This window comes from Hydra vulgaris, chromosome 06 (assembly GCF_038396675.1).
Source record: "Hydra vulgaris chromosome 06, alternate assembly HydraT2T_AEP".
Lineage (NCBI taxonomy): Eukaryota > Metazoa > Cnidaria > Hydrozoa > Anthoathecata > Hydridae > Hydra > Hydra vulgaris.
The window spans coordinates 42,042,841-42,065,205 of NC_088925.1; the positions used below are offsets into that span (position 1 = coordinate 42,042,841).

General features: G+C 28.1%; 1 protein-coding gene across 1 annotated transcript in view; it reads left to right on the forward strand.

Moving 5' to 3' along the window:
* The window catches only part of LOC136081869 (SCO-spondin-like), a 105,548-nt gene that overhangs the window by 18,015 nt on the left and 65,168 nt on the right, over positions 1-22,365 (forward strand). The window contains exons 3-4 of the mRNA XM_065800172.1: positions 14,535-14,579; positions 16,436-16,600. Coding sequence (XP_065656244.1) covers positions 14,535-14,579; positions 16,436-16,600 — 210 coding nt within the window. The remainder of the gene's footprint in view (positions 1-14,534; positions 14,580-16,435; positions 16,601-22,365) is intronic.

Here is a 22,365-nt window from a genome sequence, read left to right on the forward strand (position 1 = left end):
TCAATATAACATTACAACTAACCAAATAGTTATTTAGAAAATTATGGAACCTGAACAAACATCTTTACCTTAAAACAACAAAATTGCCATTATCTTTAAAACTTTTTGGAAGATAAATTTCAAAAATTTTAAGAATTTTTTCTGCTTTGCAAGAGTCGACAATAATAATATCTTTACAAGAACTAATATTTTTTTCTAACATATCTTTCAAAAAAATCCATTTTGTTTTATCATTTTGTAACATAATGTTTTTAATTTCTTGATTGATTGACATTTTAAATATAAACTCGGACAGACAAATTAACTCGGACAGACAAATTAATGCTTGAACATTTAAAATTAAACAAATTTTGAATATTTTGAATTATTCGTATTATATTAGGGTGTATGTGTTGGGGTACGTCCGACAGTGTTTTTTTTATAAAAAAACAAAATATTTAAAAAATAAATAATGAAAACTAAATTAAATATAAAAATAAATAATATAATGAAATAATACTGGGTACGTCTATTGATGTATTTATACTTATAGAATATTATTACTATTTTTACCTCCTGATGATTGCAAAACAATAGATATCGTCAAAAATTTATTAAGGGTGTTATGCATTTGGTACGTCCAAAAATTGTTATAAGTAAAGAAAATTTTCAATTATTTTTTTAACAAGCTAAATAAAAATTTAAAAAGATTTTTAATTATATATTAAAACAAAATTGGGTACGTCTATTGATCTGTTTAGGTAAATATTATTTATCAAGAATTGCTTAAACCTCCGGTTAAGATACTTTAATATACGTTTTAAAAATCGCTTTAAACAAGAACCATTGGTATTTTATATTTCACAATTGCCCGTAAATATAAAACGCAAGCGTAGTACTTAAATCTTATTGAGTTGACAGTTCAGTAAAAAAGATATATACTTTTTTAAAATTCAATTAATAATCGAATATAGTATAATTTATATTTTTGATATTTTTGGGTACGTCTTAAGACGTATTAGACGTACCCTAGATCTGCCCCTGAGCTTTTTGGCAAAGACATTTTGCTACATGAAAGTCAAGTTTCATCTGTTCAAAATCAGACACTACATTTCTCTCTCCTGGGCATCGTGGTTTTTGACTTGAGACTTTCCTGACTCTGCATTTTTTAAAGTAAAACTTAGTTTTATAAGTTTTGATATTAATCTTATTATTTAAGAATAACATATGTCATAAAAGTAATAAATTATTTAAAAATAATGGATTACAAAAACGTTTAAAGCTGTTAAAAGACAAGAGTGACAATTTATGGTGCTGGAGTTAGCATCTTTTGACAGAGATCACTACATAAAATGGTAAAAGTGTTTTATTCAACCTAAAGGGAGTTCCAGAAAGATGTAAAAATGAATAGAATCAAAGCTAAAATCCTTCTAAAAGCAGTTTTTATTGATAAAGACCCACCACAAGGTCTTAAGTTGTATATTTTACTAGACAACATGGTAATTTTTGATATTCTAGGTTATAGTTTAAAAAAATGATTACGGATGAGTCTCTAGACTATTTGGGTTCAATGAAATTCAAAGCTTTTAAAATATTTCAAATTCACTAACTCAAAGCAATTATAGCTCACAGCAAAATCATAAATCTACTGACCATTGTTTAAGGAGCTTATTTCTCAAAAACAGAAATATATCTCTTGCTTTAAAAAATAAATTGGTATATAGAAAATAGAATAATATTACATAGCAAAAATATTTCTTTTTAGGAAATGCAGTAGAGCGGAAAAAAGAGTTACAGCGATATATGCATATATAAATATATATATATATATATATATATATATATATATATATATATATATATATATATATATATATACATATATATATACATATATATATATATATACAAATATATATATATACATATATATATTTATATTAGATTATAACGACATTAGACGTTATTAAAATAAAATAAAGTTAAATTAATATAAAATAAATAAAACCCGTTTTTATGTAATTGACTCTCATAATGGCCCAGCGCCGAATCAATTTTAAAAAAGATTTTAAAAGAAGTTCTCTGCCATGTAAAATCATTATAAGATTGTAGTCTATTTAACATTTAGTCTTATTATTATTTAATTTGTTAGTTGTTGTTTAATCGATTTATAATTAAATTATGTCAAAAGCTAAGAAATCACTAGAATTTCATCATCGATTACTAGATCATCATTCATCCATCACTAGAATTTAAGGGTTTTTTGGACCTGGAAAAAATTTTATTCCTAATGAGCTGCCCACAAACAGAGCAGTTATTCAAAAAGGAATTTTATTAAAAAAACAAAAGAATATATACTAAAACAAATATTCTAACAGAGATCTTGCAAGCAATCTAGTTCTAAATATTTTTGCTCAATAGAAAAAAGCAAGTTTTAAGTTCAACAACCAGTTATTATTGATGAGAAATTGTTATATTGTCGAATAAAAACGCTTTTGGAGAAATTAGAAAATGTTGCATGGGGAAGAACTAAAGCAAAATTAAAAGAAGAACTTATATTAAAGTTAGAAAATTATACTTATATTAAAACTTATGGACCTCACCACATGTTCTCATACAATACGTAAATGTAAGAAAAATCTTTCTGGGTGTTCTTCCCCAAAAAGTTGTAAAAGCACACATAAGTTGCACCTGTATTTTTACTTAAAAGTTCCAACTATGGAGCTTAGATGGTTATATATTCAAAGAAATAAGACAGATGAAAATATATGTATGTCAGACGACATTTAGATGGAACATGCTGATAAAATTGAGACAATAAAGTATTTAAAAAATTAAAAGAGAAATGTCAATGACGAAGAAGTTTACCAGAAAAGAATTAAAAAACTACAGGATGAGAAATTGTTTTTCAAGGTAAATATAAAATTGAAGTAATATATATATTATATATATATATATATATATATATATATATATATATATTATATATATATATATATATATATATATATATATATATATATACACGCACACAAGATGATGTAGAATTAGACAAAAAAATATCAAGAAAATATTTCTCCTAGCTCTCCTCTCATCAAAAAATATGATCTAGTTTATAGCGATGGTCTAAAATATTCTTGTGGTATCAGTTTCGGCCAAAAATTTAATTTGAACCGATACCGATTTTTCGGTTTGGTACTTTTTATTATTTCGGTAAAATAGCAAAATTTAGGTTGAAAAACATATTAAAAACCGGAAAATTTAATTTAAAAAAATAGTTATTTATGAGAATTTTCACAAAATACCTCGAAATATTTTTGTTTTGAAGAGAAATATCAAAACCAGTTGTTAACATTCGCTAATAACTTATATTGCCAACTTATATATGAAATCTCAATTTGTAAAACATGTGTAATCAATTCTAACATAATACACGTATAAAAAGAACAGCAAATGTAAAATTGCATTTTTAAATAAAAATTTTTAATGAAATTAGTTTTGACTAGCTGAAATTTTGGTAATGGTTTTGGCACCAAACTAGATTTAATGGAGTAGAATCCTCAATTCAAGGCTCTTCCAGACGGAAAGAGCTTTGTTGACATTCCAGAAGTAATACTAAAAAATATGTTAACAGATCAAAAATAATCCTACAAGCTATGTAAAGCAGTTAGAGTTGGCTTGCTGCCACCTAATCTAAGAGAAATTCTATGTGGCCCCTTAACTCATGCCAGATGGCTCACTACTGGCATAAGAATAGTCTTTATGCGGACAAAGAGACATGACTTAACTAGTGGCTGGATAGCTCAGTTGGTTAGAGCGTCAAACGGAAAGTTAAAACCCGGACTGTTGTACGAAACGGGTTCAAATCCTGCCACCGCCAACTCAGCGCTTAAGTAGTACTTCTGTACGCAAAAATGTTGGTCAATAACGGACGCTACTTTGGATTAGTCTTAATGACTATTTGTCGCTGTTCCTATGCTAAGCCAACAATATCATCGGATAAAAACATTGTATAGAAAAATATAGCATGAAAAATTCAAAAAAAAAATAATAATAATAATAACTGAGCAGAATTCGAAGAATCTAAAGTTGCTTGTCTTATTGTATTTATACTTTTACTTTAATCTTTTTTTTGACATAAAAGTAAAAGACAAATTTGAAGATGCTCCATATCACATTCTTTCTCAATTGAGAATTTTAAAAAATCAACCCGCAACTTTGCAGTTGGCCATATTTTGAAACAAAGGGGTAATGATATCCTTGGTGATATGCAAATTTAATCAAGAAAAACACCTAAACTGAACTTTGCAGTAACTCCTCTTCAAGAGCTAGTTAAATGGAATTTACTTGTTTGCTTATTAAAGATAAGTTGTTATTGCTAAGATTGACACCTTTAATAACTCCTTCTTTCAAAATTCATACCTAAAGTACAGAGTGCGCTGTAAAACAAGTGAAAGTAGCATCTTTGTCGGTAGTTAGACCAGATGCAAGAGAGGGGTATATTAGAGCTAGAGCTCAACATAGAGAGTTGTTACCTGTGTTTAAAACAAAGAAATAACTTTTATTATGCTTTTAATATCAAAACACACATTTATTGTTTTTTTAATAGTGTTATCAAAATATCATTTGGGTAAGATAGGAGGTAAACCACCTGCTTTTTGTTGAAACCGCATCACTAACACCAACTCTTTTTAATTTTTAAAACAAAATAAGAAAGTCTGAAGAACTACAAAGTCTAAATAAATTTTTATTCATTAAAACTTTATAAAAAATATATTTATTGGCCCCTCTTCCTTCCCCTGAAATGTGCAAAATCTGCACTGTAGATAGAAACTATGCAAAACAATAACTATCAAACCAGTATCAAACAAACTTGAAATTGACTACAAATATTATTTGCATTCAATTTTTTGTAAAATACAATAAAGGGCATATTTTTTTTTTAAATGAGATTTTTTATATTTTTTTAATATCTAAAAGTGCAAATTTGGGTACCAAAACTTCATCAGATCCAAAAAATATTTTAGATAACTCTATTAAAAATTTAATTTTACATAAGAATACATCTTCTCCTAAGCTTTTAGAGTGAAAAAAAATTCTCGTTGTACCCTACCGTATGGATGACTTATCGTGCAACGTCACATCTTTTTGTAAACAACATGCGCGCATACTTGTAGGCAGAAAATATTAAAACTTCACAAGTATACATTTATAAATTCATAATATAAATGCACTTTATAAATGTTTTTTGGATTTCTTTTATATCCTTAAATAAAATTTTGTCTTCTTTTTGAAAAATGATTAAAATAATAAGTTACACAAAAAATGTAACTAATTAGATAAATAATTAGTTACATTTTTTTGTATATTGTAGGCATGTACGTAAACTCGTATTTTGCCATAAAAAAGCAAGCCAAAAACTGTGATCCAACTTTTTTAGTTTTGCGAAGACCCGTGTCAGGCCGAACAACATTGTGCCGCTATTTGTGAACTAAGTTGCGTAAAATTTTGCAGTTTATTAATAGGAAGGTTAATTTAAATTTTAGTATATTGTTGATTACTTTAAACATCAAGAAAATACAAACTTTTACATTGTAAATTGTCTCAGATTTTCTATGACATACATCTCTGTAAATTATGGAGAGCGACGAATGAAACTTAATAGCGACCAAGATAAATTATTTATCTAATAAAAATACAAATTTCATGAACAGGTGATGATGCGCACATCACTTTTGAGTTTCCCCAAGCACCCCAAGTATTTCTTTGAAATTATAAATTTCTAACCTTGTCACACTGCGTTCACATATCTCAATTTCTCGTGATCATAAGTCATTTTATAAAATTCTGATTAGCATAAATAATATACAAACTTCGTAGCTTTCTTAAGAGGAACTTTTATTATTTTTAAAATTTCAAAATGGTGTAAAATATTAACTTATCTATTATCAGAGTACCCTGAACTACCTTTATCTCATCAGATATGTCTTAATGGACATGTTTTTCTTATATATTTTCAGAATAAATGTTTAGAAACTATTACAGCAAAAAAAGTCAGTGATAAATATGGTATTCCAATATCTAAAGCCGACATCAGTGGTTTAGTATATAACATCAATATCTATATATAAAAAACATATTAAGAAACATGGAAAAGTTTCAAAACCTTTGTTCAGAAGTGTTATTTAAATCAGCTTCCTCGACTATTATGATGCCAGAAAATTTCAGTGAAATGAGAATTATTGAAGTACCTTTTCTTCTTACATCTGAAACGTCTTGTGTTAACACAATTGAGCCAATTTTTGCCACTGAATCGTTTAATTTTTTATACTCTCCTCCAAGTTATTCAACATCTAGAGATTCACATCCACTTCAGTCTAGATTTAGGAGTAACCAGTTGAGCCCAAGAAAAGAAATTCTCAAGTGAAGATTAACTATTTTGGAAAATGAATTTTCGACAGAAATGTTAAAACATTAAAAAAAATTATTTCAGTTAAGAGAAAAAGTCAAATCAAGGCCATATAGGTTTAAACATCTAAATCAAATAATTGCTAGCAAAGACAAAACAATTAGACTACTTCAAAATAAATTTAATGAACCAACTTTTAATATACAGCTGAAAAGTCTTCAAAATAAGAATCTTCGATTGAAAAAGCAACTAGGATTGTTAAAGACAGAGCATGCTTATCAAGTTACAATTTTGCACAATCAAATTTCTGACAGAAATACTGAAATTCAAATTCTTCGAAACCAATTGCTAACTTTAAAGGAGAAAGTTAAGCAAATACAGCTCAATGACCAGAATACCAGATATACAAAAGTCTACTTAACTGATATTAAAGAATTAATATATGACATGCTTGTTTATAATGTTCCTACACAGTGTGCCTCCACTGCTCCATGAAATTGGAGAATTTACTGGCTATCAGTTTACTGAAATTCCGCATTGTACAACTGTGGAGCTGATGATGCGGGAGCTTGGCGTTATTTCAGATCTACAGACCGCTGAAATAGCTGTTGCAACAAAAAATTTAACGTTGGGCTTTAATGCTACTACCCAAGAGGGTGTCCATGTAAACGCTGTGCACTTGACAACAAAAACAAGTTGCATGGTTGTGGCTGTTGAACAACTTGCTGGTGGTACAGCTAATGATTATCAGAGTCATATCACACAGTCTGTTGATCACCTTGCCAAGTTGTATAGTAACTTTTATGAGCAACTATATGAAGTACGGAGTACCATTATTGCTAACATTAGTAACACAATGAGTGACAGAGTGGCAGCAAACCATGTAACTGTCATTAAATTAAACACTTTGTGGGAGAAATTGTTAAACAAGCTAAATTGTCACCTTCACCCATTGGATACACCTTCACCCTCTGCTTGCAAGTCTTTACTTAAATCATTGGAAACTTTTAAAGGGAATCTTTTTGGCAGGGATGGTATTGCAGCAAACATTGTTATACAGCTTAACAAACTATGGCAAAGGTAAATTAAACATTTACGGTAGCAAATATCTAACAAAGTAACAGAAGCCATAATTTAACATTTTTTCTTCTTTATATTATAACTTAGTTTTCTTAATTGAAGGTGACCCAAAGGGTTTTATTATCTTTTTGGACAAACACAAGTTGCCAAGGGGACTTCACGCATGTGAAATTTTAAGCCATAACTACACTATACTAAAGACATTTCTGTTTTCTGGTGTAACATTATGTGGTGGTCTGAGAAATAGTCTGTATCAAGACTTTACCTCTGAAGCAGGTTAGGTTTTATATGTAGCTGATAAATAAATCATTATTAGAAATATTATTTGGTTTACTTATATAATAGTATATTTATTTATAGGTATCCTTAATTTGCTGGCCACCCTGAATAAATACGTTTACATTAATCAATTAAACTCATACTAAAATGATCAAAAACATTAATATTGAACATGGTAATATCTAATAAAATGAGTGATCTTCACAGTCATATAATTAACAGGAAACAGTTAATCATCAAATTCCTCTATTCATGAATATTATGTATAGGAACATTGGAAAGCTGCCTTGATTTAATGCCTAGATAATTGAAGTCTTTTGTAAAAGCTATGACATTTAATGTTGTCTTAATTATTTTACATAAAAGAAACAATAGTTATTGAATAACAGAAGTAAGCACTAGGAATCAGTATCAAGCCACTATATAAATATATATATATATATATATACATATATATATATATATATATATATATATATATATATATATATATATATATATATATATATATATATATATATATATATACATACATACATATGCATATATATATATATATATATATATATATATATATATATATATATATATATATACATAAATATGTATATATATATATATATATGACAATAGTACTTATTTTCCAAAATTTGAATCAAATCGGATGATATTTAGGGGTTGCCATGTTTTTTCACATTTTGGAATGAGGTTAAAAAAGTAAAAAAAAATATATTTTTTTAGTTGTTTATTATCAATTACTCATTATTATGTGGTAGATTGTGGATGTTTAATGTTAAACAAACAATAATATAGTACTGTACTAAAATGTAATTACACTAGGCAATAATAGATCAATCATTTTCATCAATCATTTTCATCAATCAACAGTCATTTTCATCAGGAAAGACTTTGATGCCACTGGAAATTTCTTCCGGTGAAGATCAACCAATCGAAGAAGAAACTGCTTTTGGTTTTTATCTTTCGTAACGCTTTTGTTGAAGGATGTTATAAGTGTTTTGCCTCGTTCCGCGCAATCGTTGACGACCTTCATTTGACGAACCTTGTGCTTCATTTTAAGATATGTTGAATCCATTTCCCACTCTTAAGATTCTTTCATTAAAAATGATTCAGCTTTTTCTTCGCCATTCTTCAAAATTAGATCGAAAAGTTCTGCGGTGTGTTGTGTAACGAAGAAAGACAATGTACTGTGACAATTGAAAGTGGCAGCATCAAGTCTTATGAGAGACTTCTGTTTTGGCTGTTGTTTCAGGTTGTTTGCCATGTCTCTTTTGGTGTTGTTGTTGACACGGGAATCAAAGAAAGCCAATCTTATTAGATGTTCAGAAAAATGCTACAGATGGCGATGAAAAGCTTTTGCTGCATTAATTGCAATTGCACGATTTAAATATTCTTGAATTCGTTGAAGCTTGGCATCATTGAATGGTGCTCGTTCAGCTAACGAAGCTTCAATCCAAAACTGTCCGTATATAAATGCCACAAAAAGACTTAAGTCTGTTATTCCTTTCTTATCCTTTGCAGTAATAACAAATTGATCCTGAAACAAATATATCTTCATACAATATATATCTTTTGCCATCTAATGTGCGTTGTGTGTTGCACCTAGTGCCCGAAACTTTACATTTAACTCCAATGTTGCAGTTGATCCTCCAAGAAAAATAAGGCACAAATTCAAGAGTTCTAAGTAATCATCTCTGGGTTGTTGACCTTTAATTGCTTCACCATAATACACTACCATTTCTTCACGGAGTTTAAGAAAAAAATAACAGTTACACAATTCTTCATTCCCTATAGTGAACACCTCCTTGTTGATTGCTGACTATTGCTTCTGGAAACGGTTAAAAATTCCAACTTCAGGTCCTCCACTGCTTCCAAATGCAGTCATAAAAGTAGTGGAAAGAATGACTTCAAAGACATGGTATATGCATATTATCCATATAAGATTACGGTCAAGATTCTGCTCTATTGTTGTGCAGGCACCAATATTAAACCCAGTGTTGGATGAAGTATGCCAAAAACCAGTTCCTGAACAAGTTATTCTAATTTCCAATCTTTAAGAGCCTTCATGCAAGCATCAGCTTGTTGCTCACCTGTACCTCGATCAATCTTTGGAACGCCCAGCAATTTTTCCACCCCACCACCAGTCACAATGATGGCAATTCTGTCCACTTTTTTTTTACCACCAGTGATATCAGGTAAGAGCTTTCCATCCCAATGCAGAAGAATTGGATCATCAGGAGAGAAATCAACCTTGTCAGCTGTAGTTAGCGCTTCATGAACAGATCACCTTTTTCTGCGGATTGTGCTGAACAACAATGATAAATCTTTTAGAGAGTGACCAAGAGCCTGAGCAACTGTTCAAACCACGAAGAGTGCACGGTGATCAGAAATATTAACACGATCAAGAGACGATACAACATTATTTGTTTGAACTTTCATCTTCTTTTTCGTTGAACCACTTGTGCTCAGTGTGCTGCAAGCGGAAGGAGTCTGATATTCATCATTATCTGAGGAACTTGAGCTACTTGACACTCACAATGTCAACTATTGATGAAGAAGAAATGAGTTCTGTTTTTTCCATCAGTTCCGCTTTACTGCTTTGACGCCTCAATTCCATTTTAGTTTCTCGGACTCGTTTCCGTGCCTCATAAGCTGTTAAATTCCGATCAATTCCTGCCATGCTAGAACTAAATGGATCTTCTTACCGCTGATGTAAAAATGCTTTATCTTCATCGTTTTTCATAACTTCTGATGCATTTTTGGTTGATATATCGAAAAGTTCTTCAAGGTCAGCATGGAAAAGTTTTTCTTTCATTTGAAAGCTGTCCAATTTTGATCATTGGTGTTTTTTCAGCAACAGATATTCGTCATAAAGTTTTTTTAACTTTCTTTCTGCATTGTCAATTCTTTGAGTTGGAATTCTTCCTCTCTCCCATATAACAAGAACTACTTCAAGTGTTGCCCGAATACTTTTTTTCCCTTCTTGTTTCTCTTCTATATGATGGAAGAGCAACCTCGAAAGAACATCCCCTCTTAAAGAAAGTCTGGCAGTCGACAGAGCTTGTGTAGGTTTACCAACAAGCCACACCACAGTAGAAGATCAAGTGGTTGCCATATTATATATATATATATATATATATATATATATATATATATATATATATATATATATATATACACATATATATATATATATATATATATATATATATATATATATATAAAATAAAAAAAACAAATTTGCAAAATTTTAGAGAATTGCAAAATTTTACCAATAGTTAATTCATCTTATAAAACATGGCAACCCCTAAAATTGCTTTTTTTATTTTTGGTACACATGATCCTAGGTGATAAAGGAACACAGGCAACCTTGAGGAGAATGCTTTTTGTGAACTTTTTTTTTTCTATTAATCTGAATCACCTTAATATATATATATATATATATATATATATATATATATATATATATATATATATATATATATATATATTTATATATATATATATATATATATATATATATATATATATATATATATATATATATATTAAGGTGATTCAGGTGATTTATATATATATATATATATATATATATATATATATAATATATATATATATATTAAGGTGATTCAGGTGATTTATATATATATATATATATATATATATATATATATATATATATATATATATATATATATATATATATATATATATATATATATATATATTAAGGTGATTCAGGTGATTTATATATATATATATATATATATATATATATATATATATATATATATATATATATATATATATTAAGGTGATTCAGGTGATTTATATATATATATATATATATATATATATATATATATATATATATATATATATATATATATATATATATATATTAAGGTGGTTCAGGTGATTTATATATATATATATATATATATATATATATATATATATATATATATATAACCACAAGGTTTATACTTCTGATAAAAGTTCATTTTAATATAGTAAACAGTCTGATACCCAACCGCTCCAATCAGCAGATAATAAACTAACTGCCTCAGCAAACTTGTCGCTTTTTTTTGTTATGTACCAGTTACAAATTTAATGGAATCAATATGTTTATAACTGAACCAAACTTGCTATCAAAGTTGAAATTACTTTCTTGCAATAAAAAGTTCAGTACAATCAATAATACAAACAGGCTTGAAACTTTCTTTCAAAAAAACTTTTGTAGGTTACTTGTTATTGCTCCACAATTTGGCCAAAATTCAGATTGGTAACTCTAGCAGAAAATTGTTATTATTATTTTTAAGATACTACACTATTGCAGGGCTACTGCAGAAAAGCATTATCTTTATTTGATGGACTTTGTTTTAGCTTTAAAAGCGCAATATTAAGATGGTCCTCCAACAACAATCGCAAGTAAATTAAGTTCTTTTGAAATATGTTTACTTTGCTCAAGTAAAGCTTATTTTTTCAAGTTAATAATTCAATTAAGTTTTGTGCTGCATTAATTGAAATTAAAAAGTTTAAAATTTTGCTTTATAAATATTGTGTTGATAATATTCAGAAACAGTAGACTAATTATTAAATGGTTTGGTGTCATAATGTATTTTCTCAGTATAGTTATTAAGATCAAGTTATCAAGTAATTCAAATGAATGTCGTTTTTTACATAAAGCTTTATAAAATACATTTATTTTTTATTTTTCAGATCGAACTAGAAATTGGAGTAATGAAATCAGATGGATTTGGCTGATTCATTAGCTTTAGTCCGGTTTCTAAGTCTTCTACTTTTAAATATTGATTTTTCAAAGGAACCTCTATAAACTTTAAATCCACATTAGTTTTCACATCTTTTTGAGTAACTAGCAACACAAAACTTGTTGAAATATTTTAGATTTTGTTAAAAAAAAAACAGTGAATAAATTTTCAAACAGTACATACAAATAACACAATGTTTTTACTGAAAAATTTCCAAATATTTGTTTTTTCTGCCTACAAGTATGCGAGACATCTATTTTTGAAAAACAGAAAGTAAACATTCGCAGATAGTCTATAATGCGCTTTTTGCAATATTTGCATTTTCCCTCTTCAACCCAAACTTGTAAAATTCTCCTTCGCAATTCGTTTTTTTTTTCAAAAATAAGATTGTTTTCATTTTCATTTTATAAAATATTACCCTGATTTATCCTTCATTACACGCTGGGTCCCTTACAGTTATACATTTTTTTAGCAAGATTAGCAATTACATGCTACTTAAAATCACTCGATAATTATAGCTTATATATTTTGTTTACATTTTTTCTATGTTAGCTATTTTGTCAAAAGTTTCGCATTTCTAATTTAAGTTTCTTCTCTTCTATAATATGGATATAATGCACAATATTGGTCAAATTTTTATATTGCACAATAGAATATGGACCAGTGATATAAATACAGGTCAAATATATATCATTGTTAATCATTGTAATGATTCGAACGTTTGTATTCATTCGTAAGATTCGTTCAATTCATATGTAAAGATTCGTTCGTATTCATACGAACGTATTCGTATTTGAACGTATACGTATTCGAATGAAAAGATTCGTTCGTACACATACATAAGATACGTTCAATTCATACGTAAGATTCTTACGTATGATACAATAAGATTCTTACGATAAGAAACTTGTTCAGTTTTTTCCACTCTTTTGAGAAGTTTAATTCTCCTTATATATTAACATTAACATCTCCTTTAACAAAAACTTCTTTACACTTTTATAAGTTGATATTTTATTACTTATATAAGTTTCATAGACTCAATAAGTTTATTTATCAAGTTTTTATGAGAAGATCTATGTATAAATGTATCACACAAATAGACTTATTAACATCTTGCCAGCATTTTTATTTCATTCTCTCTTTATTATTTTATAATTTATTATTTATATATCTTCTCTTATATAAAATGTACATCTTCCTGTATTAACACTTAATAATAATACAACTGTTGTATTATCATTAAGTATCATTAAGTAATCAAAATAAATGAATATAATGAATATATTGTAACAATATTTTTATTATAACCATTAATTTTGATTTCTTTTACGTAGTTGCAGTTTTTTCAGTATGAATGAACTATAACGTATATCTTAGGTGTAAAATCTGAAACAAATTGTGCCACCTCATTTTTTTTGTTATTTTATATTAACTTGAACACTTTCAAATGTTCCATTAGTCTTAAGTTGCTATCCTGTCAAGAAAATTTGATATTGGCCTTATGTGTCAATAAATGATAGCCACAGACTATTTACGAGATGTTGCAAATGTGAGCCATGTGTGTCAATGATATTTATATAATTTAGGTAGTTACCACGCATGGCACACATGTTACTATAATATTTATACCACCTAAGTATTATAGATACCATATTTCTACATTCATGCCATCCTGTAAACTGAGTGTGGCTAAAAAAAAGTTAAAACAACAAATTTTAATGACTATAGTTATAAAACTAATAAAGCTAAATTAAATAATAATAAAAAAAAACAAATAATAAATAAATATATATTATCCTATAAATAAATATCCTTACAGGCTATTCTACAATAATATTGTTAAAAAGTAATTAAAGGTTGCTTAGTTCCTTGAGTTGCAAGTATCTTTTTATAAGAGTTTTATTTTGTAAACCTTTTTTATCATTTAATCTCTATGCCCTTTGCTTTTTCTTACAATTTTTTATTGAATAAAATCAAAAATAATTGTAACTTTTTAGAAACTTCTGGTGTTTGTTTGGATTGGTATGGTAAACCTTGCAAAGGTAAATTCTATATAGCTATTTAAATTTATTCGTAGTGTTTAAAAACTTTACTTTTTAAAGTTTTTTAATTTTTTAAGTTAATTAAGTTTATTTCAAGTTATTCTACTCTTTTTATCTTTAAAAAAATCTTTATAAAGCATTGAGCCAAAAGTTATAATATATAAAACAAATAAAAGTTGCAGTAACACTAAATTTTTAAATCTAAATTTTAAAAACAAGCTGGGCCTAAAGTAATTAATTTAAATTCCAAGGTTTTTTTTTCAGCTAAAAGATAAAAGTAGAATTTAGATCAAATTTGTGAAGTGAAATTTTATAAAAACTGTTATTAAATTAAAAACTTTAAAAAAATCAAACATGAATGTAACATATTATACAATGATATTATATAGAGATTTAGCCAAGCTTTATAATATAAAGTTTATTACTATTTTAGTTTAGTTTATTAACATATGACTTTAATAAAATAAATACATTTTATTTTCAGGTTGTTAAAGTAATAATTAATAAGCTATTGATTTATTAATTCCTAATTGAATTGAACTATTTTTTAAATTCACACATTAAATCTAATTTTTAGGAAATCACATGAAAAAGAAAAAAAAGTATTTTTCGTTATACACAAATTCGCTCCCAACAAAATTGCAAGCGGCTTGTTTCAAAGTTAGGATAAGTCTAAAAGCAAAGTAGAAAGTAAAAGAACAAGAAAACTTTGAAAATAGTAAATTAAACAATTCAGGAAAATATAAACTTGGGAGAGAATTTCAATAATATGATATAAAAGTATGTTGAGAACAAAAAAGAGAAGCAACCTTAAGTGATGCTAGTTTTTCAATGGATTGTATATGAGTATTTTCATTTCTGAACATGGTTTGACCATGATCTGACCATGATTTTTTGTTTTAACAATTAGAAGCTGGGACTTAACATAACAATATGCATACTATTACAATTTTCTTAAAGAACAATTATAATAAAAGTGTTTTATCTAAAATATTTTAATATTTTTTCTTTCGTTTTTTTTTTTTTTATGTCCTATTTGATCCATTGTTTGAAAAATATAAACTAATTTTCAAAACACTATACTCTAGCTAGAAATATTAGTTGACTACTGTTTCTCATTAAAAATATATAAAATATGAGTTGTGGAAACATAATATTTCATTTGAAATATTTACAAACAACTTATTTTCATAAAAATAGATATAAAATTGACAAAATTGCAACTTCTGTGCATGACTTCTGTGCATGATCATTCATGAACTATTTAAACATTTATTATAATCTTTTGATCCAGAGAATTGTTCTTGTGAAACAGATTGAAGAAATGATTACTGCTAAACAATGAATAATAATGAACAGAAAAAAAGTGTAGAAAAAAATTAAATTATTTAGATTGAAATAAAAGCTTTCAAGACAGCCTGAATCCAGGAGATTATAAAGAAGGCATATTTCAAAACTCGACACCATATGTAACATTGTTAATACTCAGATATTTTTTAGCTGTTGATGGAATCAGCCTTATTAAGCGTTATCAGTGTAAAAACTCACTGTAGCCCTAGAACAGTGCTACATCAAGTTTTGAAACTTGAAAAATATAGTTATAAAAGGAAATTAGGAATAATCATTTGATCTTTTGAGCCGCTCTTAAAAGTAATTTTTATAAAATATTTTACGTTTGGATTTTTTTTTTTATGAAACACTTTTAGGAGGTTAAATACTGAAATTTTTCAAAATTTTTTTTTTTTTCTCGTATTTCTAAAGAAAAAAGTACTTATATAAAGTAAAATAATTTATTTATGATAAAGTTTAAGTTTATAAATATATGTATACCTTATTGTTTATTTGCTTTTTTTTAGTTGATGAAGTTTTATCTGAGTGGAGTAAGTTTTCTGCATGCTCAGCATCTTGTGGTGATGGTATACAAACAAGGCAAAGAACTTGTTTAAATCCTAGCAGTGATGGAAAAAACTGCATCAAAGCACTTTCTGAAACACAAAACTGTAATTTAGGAGACTGCAAAAGTAATTTTATTTTTAAATAGATTTTAAGCTGACAATTGATTATTTTTTAAATAATTCTAATTATTTGTCTTATCTTCGCTTTTATTTAGTAAAAATATTTTTTTAATAATTACAAGAAGCATTAAGAATTATAAAATATTGGGGTGTTTAATTAAAATAATAATGATAATAAAAATTGAAAGTTAATACAAATTATAATTAATAAAGTTTTTTTTGTTGTATCACAATTTATATGAGGATAGGGTAAAAGTAAAGATAAAGAGAAAAGATATATTTCTGTAGAAAAAAATTAAAGTCAGTAAAGTTTGTTTACATTTAATTATGTATGAGTCAACTACTCTTGAGTAGAATTTATTCACCAATAACCCTTGTATATCTCCAGATTAATCCTTCTTCTTATTAATAATTCCTTCTTCTTATATAAATTAAACCACTTCTTTAACTTATCCGATTTAAACTTTTTTAATTAAGATGTAAAAAATTTTAATCTGAGCTGAATAAACGATAATATGTGTCCTGAAAAATTTTTAAAACTTCTACTGACAAAGCCCTCTCAAGTCTTGTCTATAACCATTTAAAGGTGATGAAATCAAAAACAAAATAGAATAGGTCCTAAGTTTGTAGAAACTATTATATATATTTTAAGAATTGATCTAATGAAATTTTTTTTTTCGCAGACAAAAATGTTTTTTATATTTTTAGTAAAAAGAAAAACATGAGTTTTTTTATTTTAATTATTTTGCAATTAAAATACATCCACTGAAAAAAAGTTACTGAAACGTAAGAGGAGCATTGCTACATTGACTAACAAGTAGGTAGAAAATGCGACAAGTGCTGCTACATGCAATAAGTGCTGCTATATTGACTGAAAAATAAGTAGAGGATGCAAGTAGTGCTGCTACATCACTTGAGGGTTTTGGTTTGGGTAGGCTATCTGTCAATTAAAAAATTTGTTTTTTAAAGTTTTTAAATCTGGTCTTCCAATTTAAAAAAAAACACCTTACGTTAACATTTTATTTTTGAATCAATTCTATGTTACTTTAATCAAAATTACACCTTCTTAAACATCTCCTATAATATAGCAGACATGAAAGCTTTTATTTCTTCTTACTGGTTTTCAGTTAAGCCTTATCTGAGTTCATCATCCAATTCAAGGTTCTTTTTTTCTTGCGCAGCTGCTATTTCCAATTTTATTCATTTTGTCAACCATTTCAAAAGTGCAACTCACTGAAGAACAATTATCTTCTTCTTGTTGTTTCAAAAAGCGGATAGAAAAAATGTATTATTTGACAATAGGGTTCATCATTCCTAAGTTACAAAATCTTGTATTGTATCTCATGAGTTCGGTTATAAAAGTATTTTTTAAATCATTGGCAGTGTCATTAACAAAAACAAGTCTAATATAACTTTTCTCATACATGGAGCTGCTTATATTACCACTCTTAAAGGTGCTACTTCAAAGAGCCTTTCCTCTTATTCTCTAAAGTCTCTTTTGTTATCTTTCTGTAATATCTTTATTCTAAATCTGTTAAATTTAATGACCCAACACTTATTGATTCTCTAAGTTATTTAACAAGTTCTAAACTGAATATACTTATCTTCTGAAAAATTGCATTTGCTGTTTCTTTAAATTTTAGAGATTTCTTTGACCTCTTTAACTCTCTCTCATTGAATCAGTCATTTTGCTTTATTTAACAGTTAAAATTATTAAAGCCTTAAACAAATAAACATCGGTCATCTCATATTGTATCACTTGAAAAACTCTCACTTTGAAACTCTCAAATAATCTATAAAAGTCTATAATAATCTATAAAAAAATATATAAAGGTTTAGTTATTGAAGATTTGTTAATTGTAACAACGGAAAAATTATATTCTTCATTTGAAGGAAATCGTAATATAACATTGCACTTAACATATCAGAGTATATAAAAAGAGCATTACAATAAAATGACATTTTTCTTAAGCCCTTTATATATTACTGTTATGGAAAATATTGTAAACTTATTAAATCATTACTTTGTAGTTGTAGTAGTTGTAACTGTTTGTGTATTCCTTGTTAAATCTAATTTTTAATTTGTTTTTAATCTATACATATATATATATATATATATATATATATATATATATATATATATATATATATATATATATATATATATATATTAATACATATATATTTTTTTGAATATCTTCGCTTCCAACAAGTCTGCAAGATGCCACTAATAAAGTTGGAAGTTACCGAAAGTGAAAAGATGAAGATTGTAGAGCAAGATAATGATTGAAAGACGACTTAAAAAATTGCAAATTATATGAATCAGGAAAGCAAGATAGAGGAAGCGAATTCCAAAGCACTGATGTTCGAGGAAAAAAAACTAGACGAATAAGAGTTTTTGGAGCACTTAGGAACAGTCACAGAAAAAGAATGAGACTTAATTAAATGACGAGAATGAATTTTAGCAGATGGCACAAGAGACGCTAGCTCTTTAAAGCAGTGCCCATTAAAGTACTTGCAGAAAAGAGAAAGAGAAGCAACATTACAACAATGTGATAATGGTTGGAGGTTGGCTGCAAGAGCAGGTCCAACTATGTTTACATTGCGTTTTTGCATCTTTTTTAAAAGAAAAAGGACATCATTAGAAGATCCACCCCAGGTATGGCAAAAGTATTCCATACAAGGCCAGATTTAAGATTTATAGGGATAGAAAATAAATTCCAAAGTAAACAAGTATCGAGTTCAATAAGGAGATGCAACCTTAGCAGATGCAAGTTTTGCAACAGATTTGATATATGGTTTCCAAGAAAGATCGGAAGAAAGAGTTAATCCTAAAAGATGAAGAATGGATGAGTCATCGAGTACATTACCGTTCATAAATATAGGAAGATCTAAATTATTGTGATAACAATTGGCTGTAAAAATTGGGTTTTTTCTGAATTGAAGTTTACCAGCCACTGTAAGCCTAGTGCTGTAGCAGAAGTAAAATCTTTTTCAAGCTCAAATGCCCACTCCAAGTAATCAGAAAGTGTTGGTTTCTTATCACGACAAGAATAAATGGTAGTATCATCAGCGAACAATGCCACCTTAGATGTGAGAATATGTGAAGATCGTTAATGTAAATTAAAAAGAGTATAGGACCAAGGATAGAACCTTGAGGAACCTCCTGAAGTTACAGAATAAGAAGAAGAGTGCTGACAATGAGGATAACTTTGATACTCCAATTAAAAAGGAAGAATTCAATAATCTTAAAAATGTTGCCAGATACACCGTAAGAAGAAAGCTTATGGAGAACACCAGCATGCCAAAATTAACAAAAGCTTTTGTAATTTCAAGAGCGATGGCCTTTACCTCTCCACCTTTATCTAATGCACAATAAAACCTATCGGTTATTATTGTTAGCAAATCAGCTGTAAACGAGAAGGTCGAAATCCATATTGATAGTCAGAAAGTAAGTTATTAGATCCAAGATGAAAAATTAAGTATTTGTTAATTAAAGATTCAAAAACCTTGCTTATGATTGGAAGGAGACTAATGGGGCAGTAGTTAGACGAATCAGATCGCTCTCCAGAATTTTTGAAAATAGGGATAACAGATGCCGCTTTCCAGCAGGGTGGAAAACAAGACTCTGATAAGGACTTGTTGAAAAGTTTTGAAAGTATAGACGACAGCTCCGGAAAACACTTCTGCAAGACAATAACAGGTATGTTGTTCGGGCCACAAGCTGTAGAAGAGTCTAGGCAGAAAATCACTTTAGATACAGAGGCTGGAGTGATACGAATGTCAAGCAATGGATCAAAATGTTTGTTGGCAATTTCAGATAGAATGTAACTAGTGAAATCAAGAGAAGATATTGATGAAAAGTTTTTAGCAAACAATTCAGCTTTGTCTTTAGGTGAGGTGACAAAGTCTGAACCATACAAGAGAAGTGGATTTAAAGATTTGCCCTTATTGTTAATACTATTAAAGATTCTCCAGAAGTCGGAAGAGCCTAATTTTTGTGATGAACTACGAGATTTCATGACCTGGAAATAGCGGGCTTTAGTGTTAGAAAAAACCTTTTTACAATGGTTTCTAGTAGTAATAAACAGACGTCTGTTTTCTGGAGAATTGTTTTGCTGATTGATATGGAAGTAACGGTTTCGATTGGCAATCGCAGCAGAACAGTGTTAGAAAAACCATGCAGGAGAATGAGGCTTGACCTGGAATTGTCAAGAAGGAACAAAATATTCCATGCCAGCCTGAATCCACGAGGTTATGTAAGAAGCACATTTGTCGACAGGAAGACGAAAGATTTCTACCCAAGGGCCATCACGAAGAAAATCACGGAAAGAGTCCCAGTCTGCTTTAATGTAGTTATAAGAGGTACGATATTAGGAAAATTCAGGTGATGAAGAAGAATGAGATATAAGTTTTAGAGAGATCAAACTGTGGTCAGAAGCACTTAAGGGTGAATGTGGAGAAACTGAGCACTGACTAGGATCAGAAACAAGACATAAGTTGAGTAGAGAAGGTAAATGATTCGGGTTGTCTAAAAAGCGAGTTGGAAAGTTGACTATTTGAGTTAGAGATTGAGAAAGGCAAAAGTTGTTGGTTTTAATGCCTGCAGAATCACTGACACTAGAACCAAGCCATTTAGAGTGGTGAGCATTATGGTCACCGATAACAACACTATAGACCGATAGATAAAGAGAGAGGGCTTGGTGAATATGATTAGAAATAACATGAAAAAGAGTGCAGTCTTGAGGTGAAGGAGAGCGATATTGAAAAAAAGACAGGCAATAGAGTGAAGCGGTGCTAAACGAAAGCACATGAAAGAATAGTCTGTGGGTTCAAACCTAGTTTCACAACAAATGGGTGAATTCTTACGAATGTAAATGTCCTGGTCAAGCATGTGACTATTGGAGTCTTTACGAATTAAAGGAAGATAACCATCAACACTAATATCGCAAGATGAGATAGCTGAACTCAAATTAGTCTGACAAAGAGCAAGTAGGTCTGATGAACTATGCAAGAGATTTGACTCAACTAAAGAAGAGTTACTTCGAACACCACGAGTATTAGTGGTGATGATGTTGGTTTTTTGTGTTTTATAGCTTTTGTTTTTTATAGTTTATATATATATATATATATATATATATATATATATATATATATATATATATATATATATATATATGTATATAAATTTATATAAATTAGTAAAAAACACTTATCTAATTTTTTTCTTCAACTTGGAGTTTCACCATTGCTGGATCATCAGGAAGAGTTACTAAATCTCAAAAAAAATTCAATTTATAGAAAAAAATATTTTACAGAAAGTTATAAATTATTATAAAAAAATTTTAATTACTATTTTTTTTTGGTTAACGGAAAGTTACAGAAAGTAATTATTAAATAAATTTCTTTGGAATGGGGATAATTTAATTTGGTCATTTGTTTTTATAATTTTTAAGAGGTATTTATTTTCGTGCCTACATTTAGAAATTAATTCAGATTTTTTATTTAATAAATTTTCCTGATATAAATGAGTAATTATTTCAAATTTTTCTTGCAAACATAGCATACATTTTTAGGAAAGGTTATTATTTGCAGGGGTAGATTTTAGAATAGACCATTGTAAATTAAAATTTTTACTTTTTTCTTTTAAATCCCAAATATATTTTGACAGCATAGTCTCTTTTGAATATTTTTTGTGTTTAAACGATTGTTTGCGGTTGGCATAACACTTTTTCCATTCCCCTCGGTTAAGCCAATATTTGTAAAATACA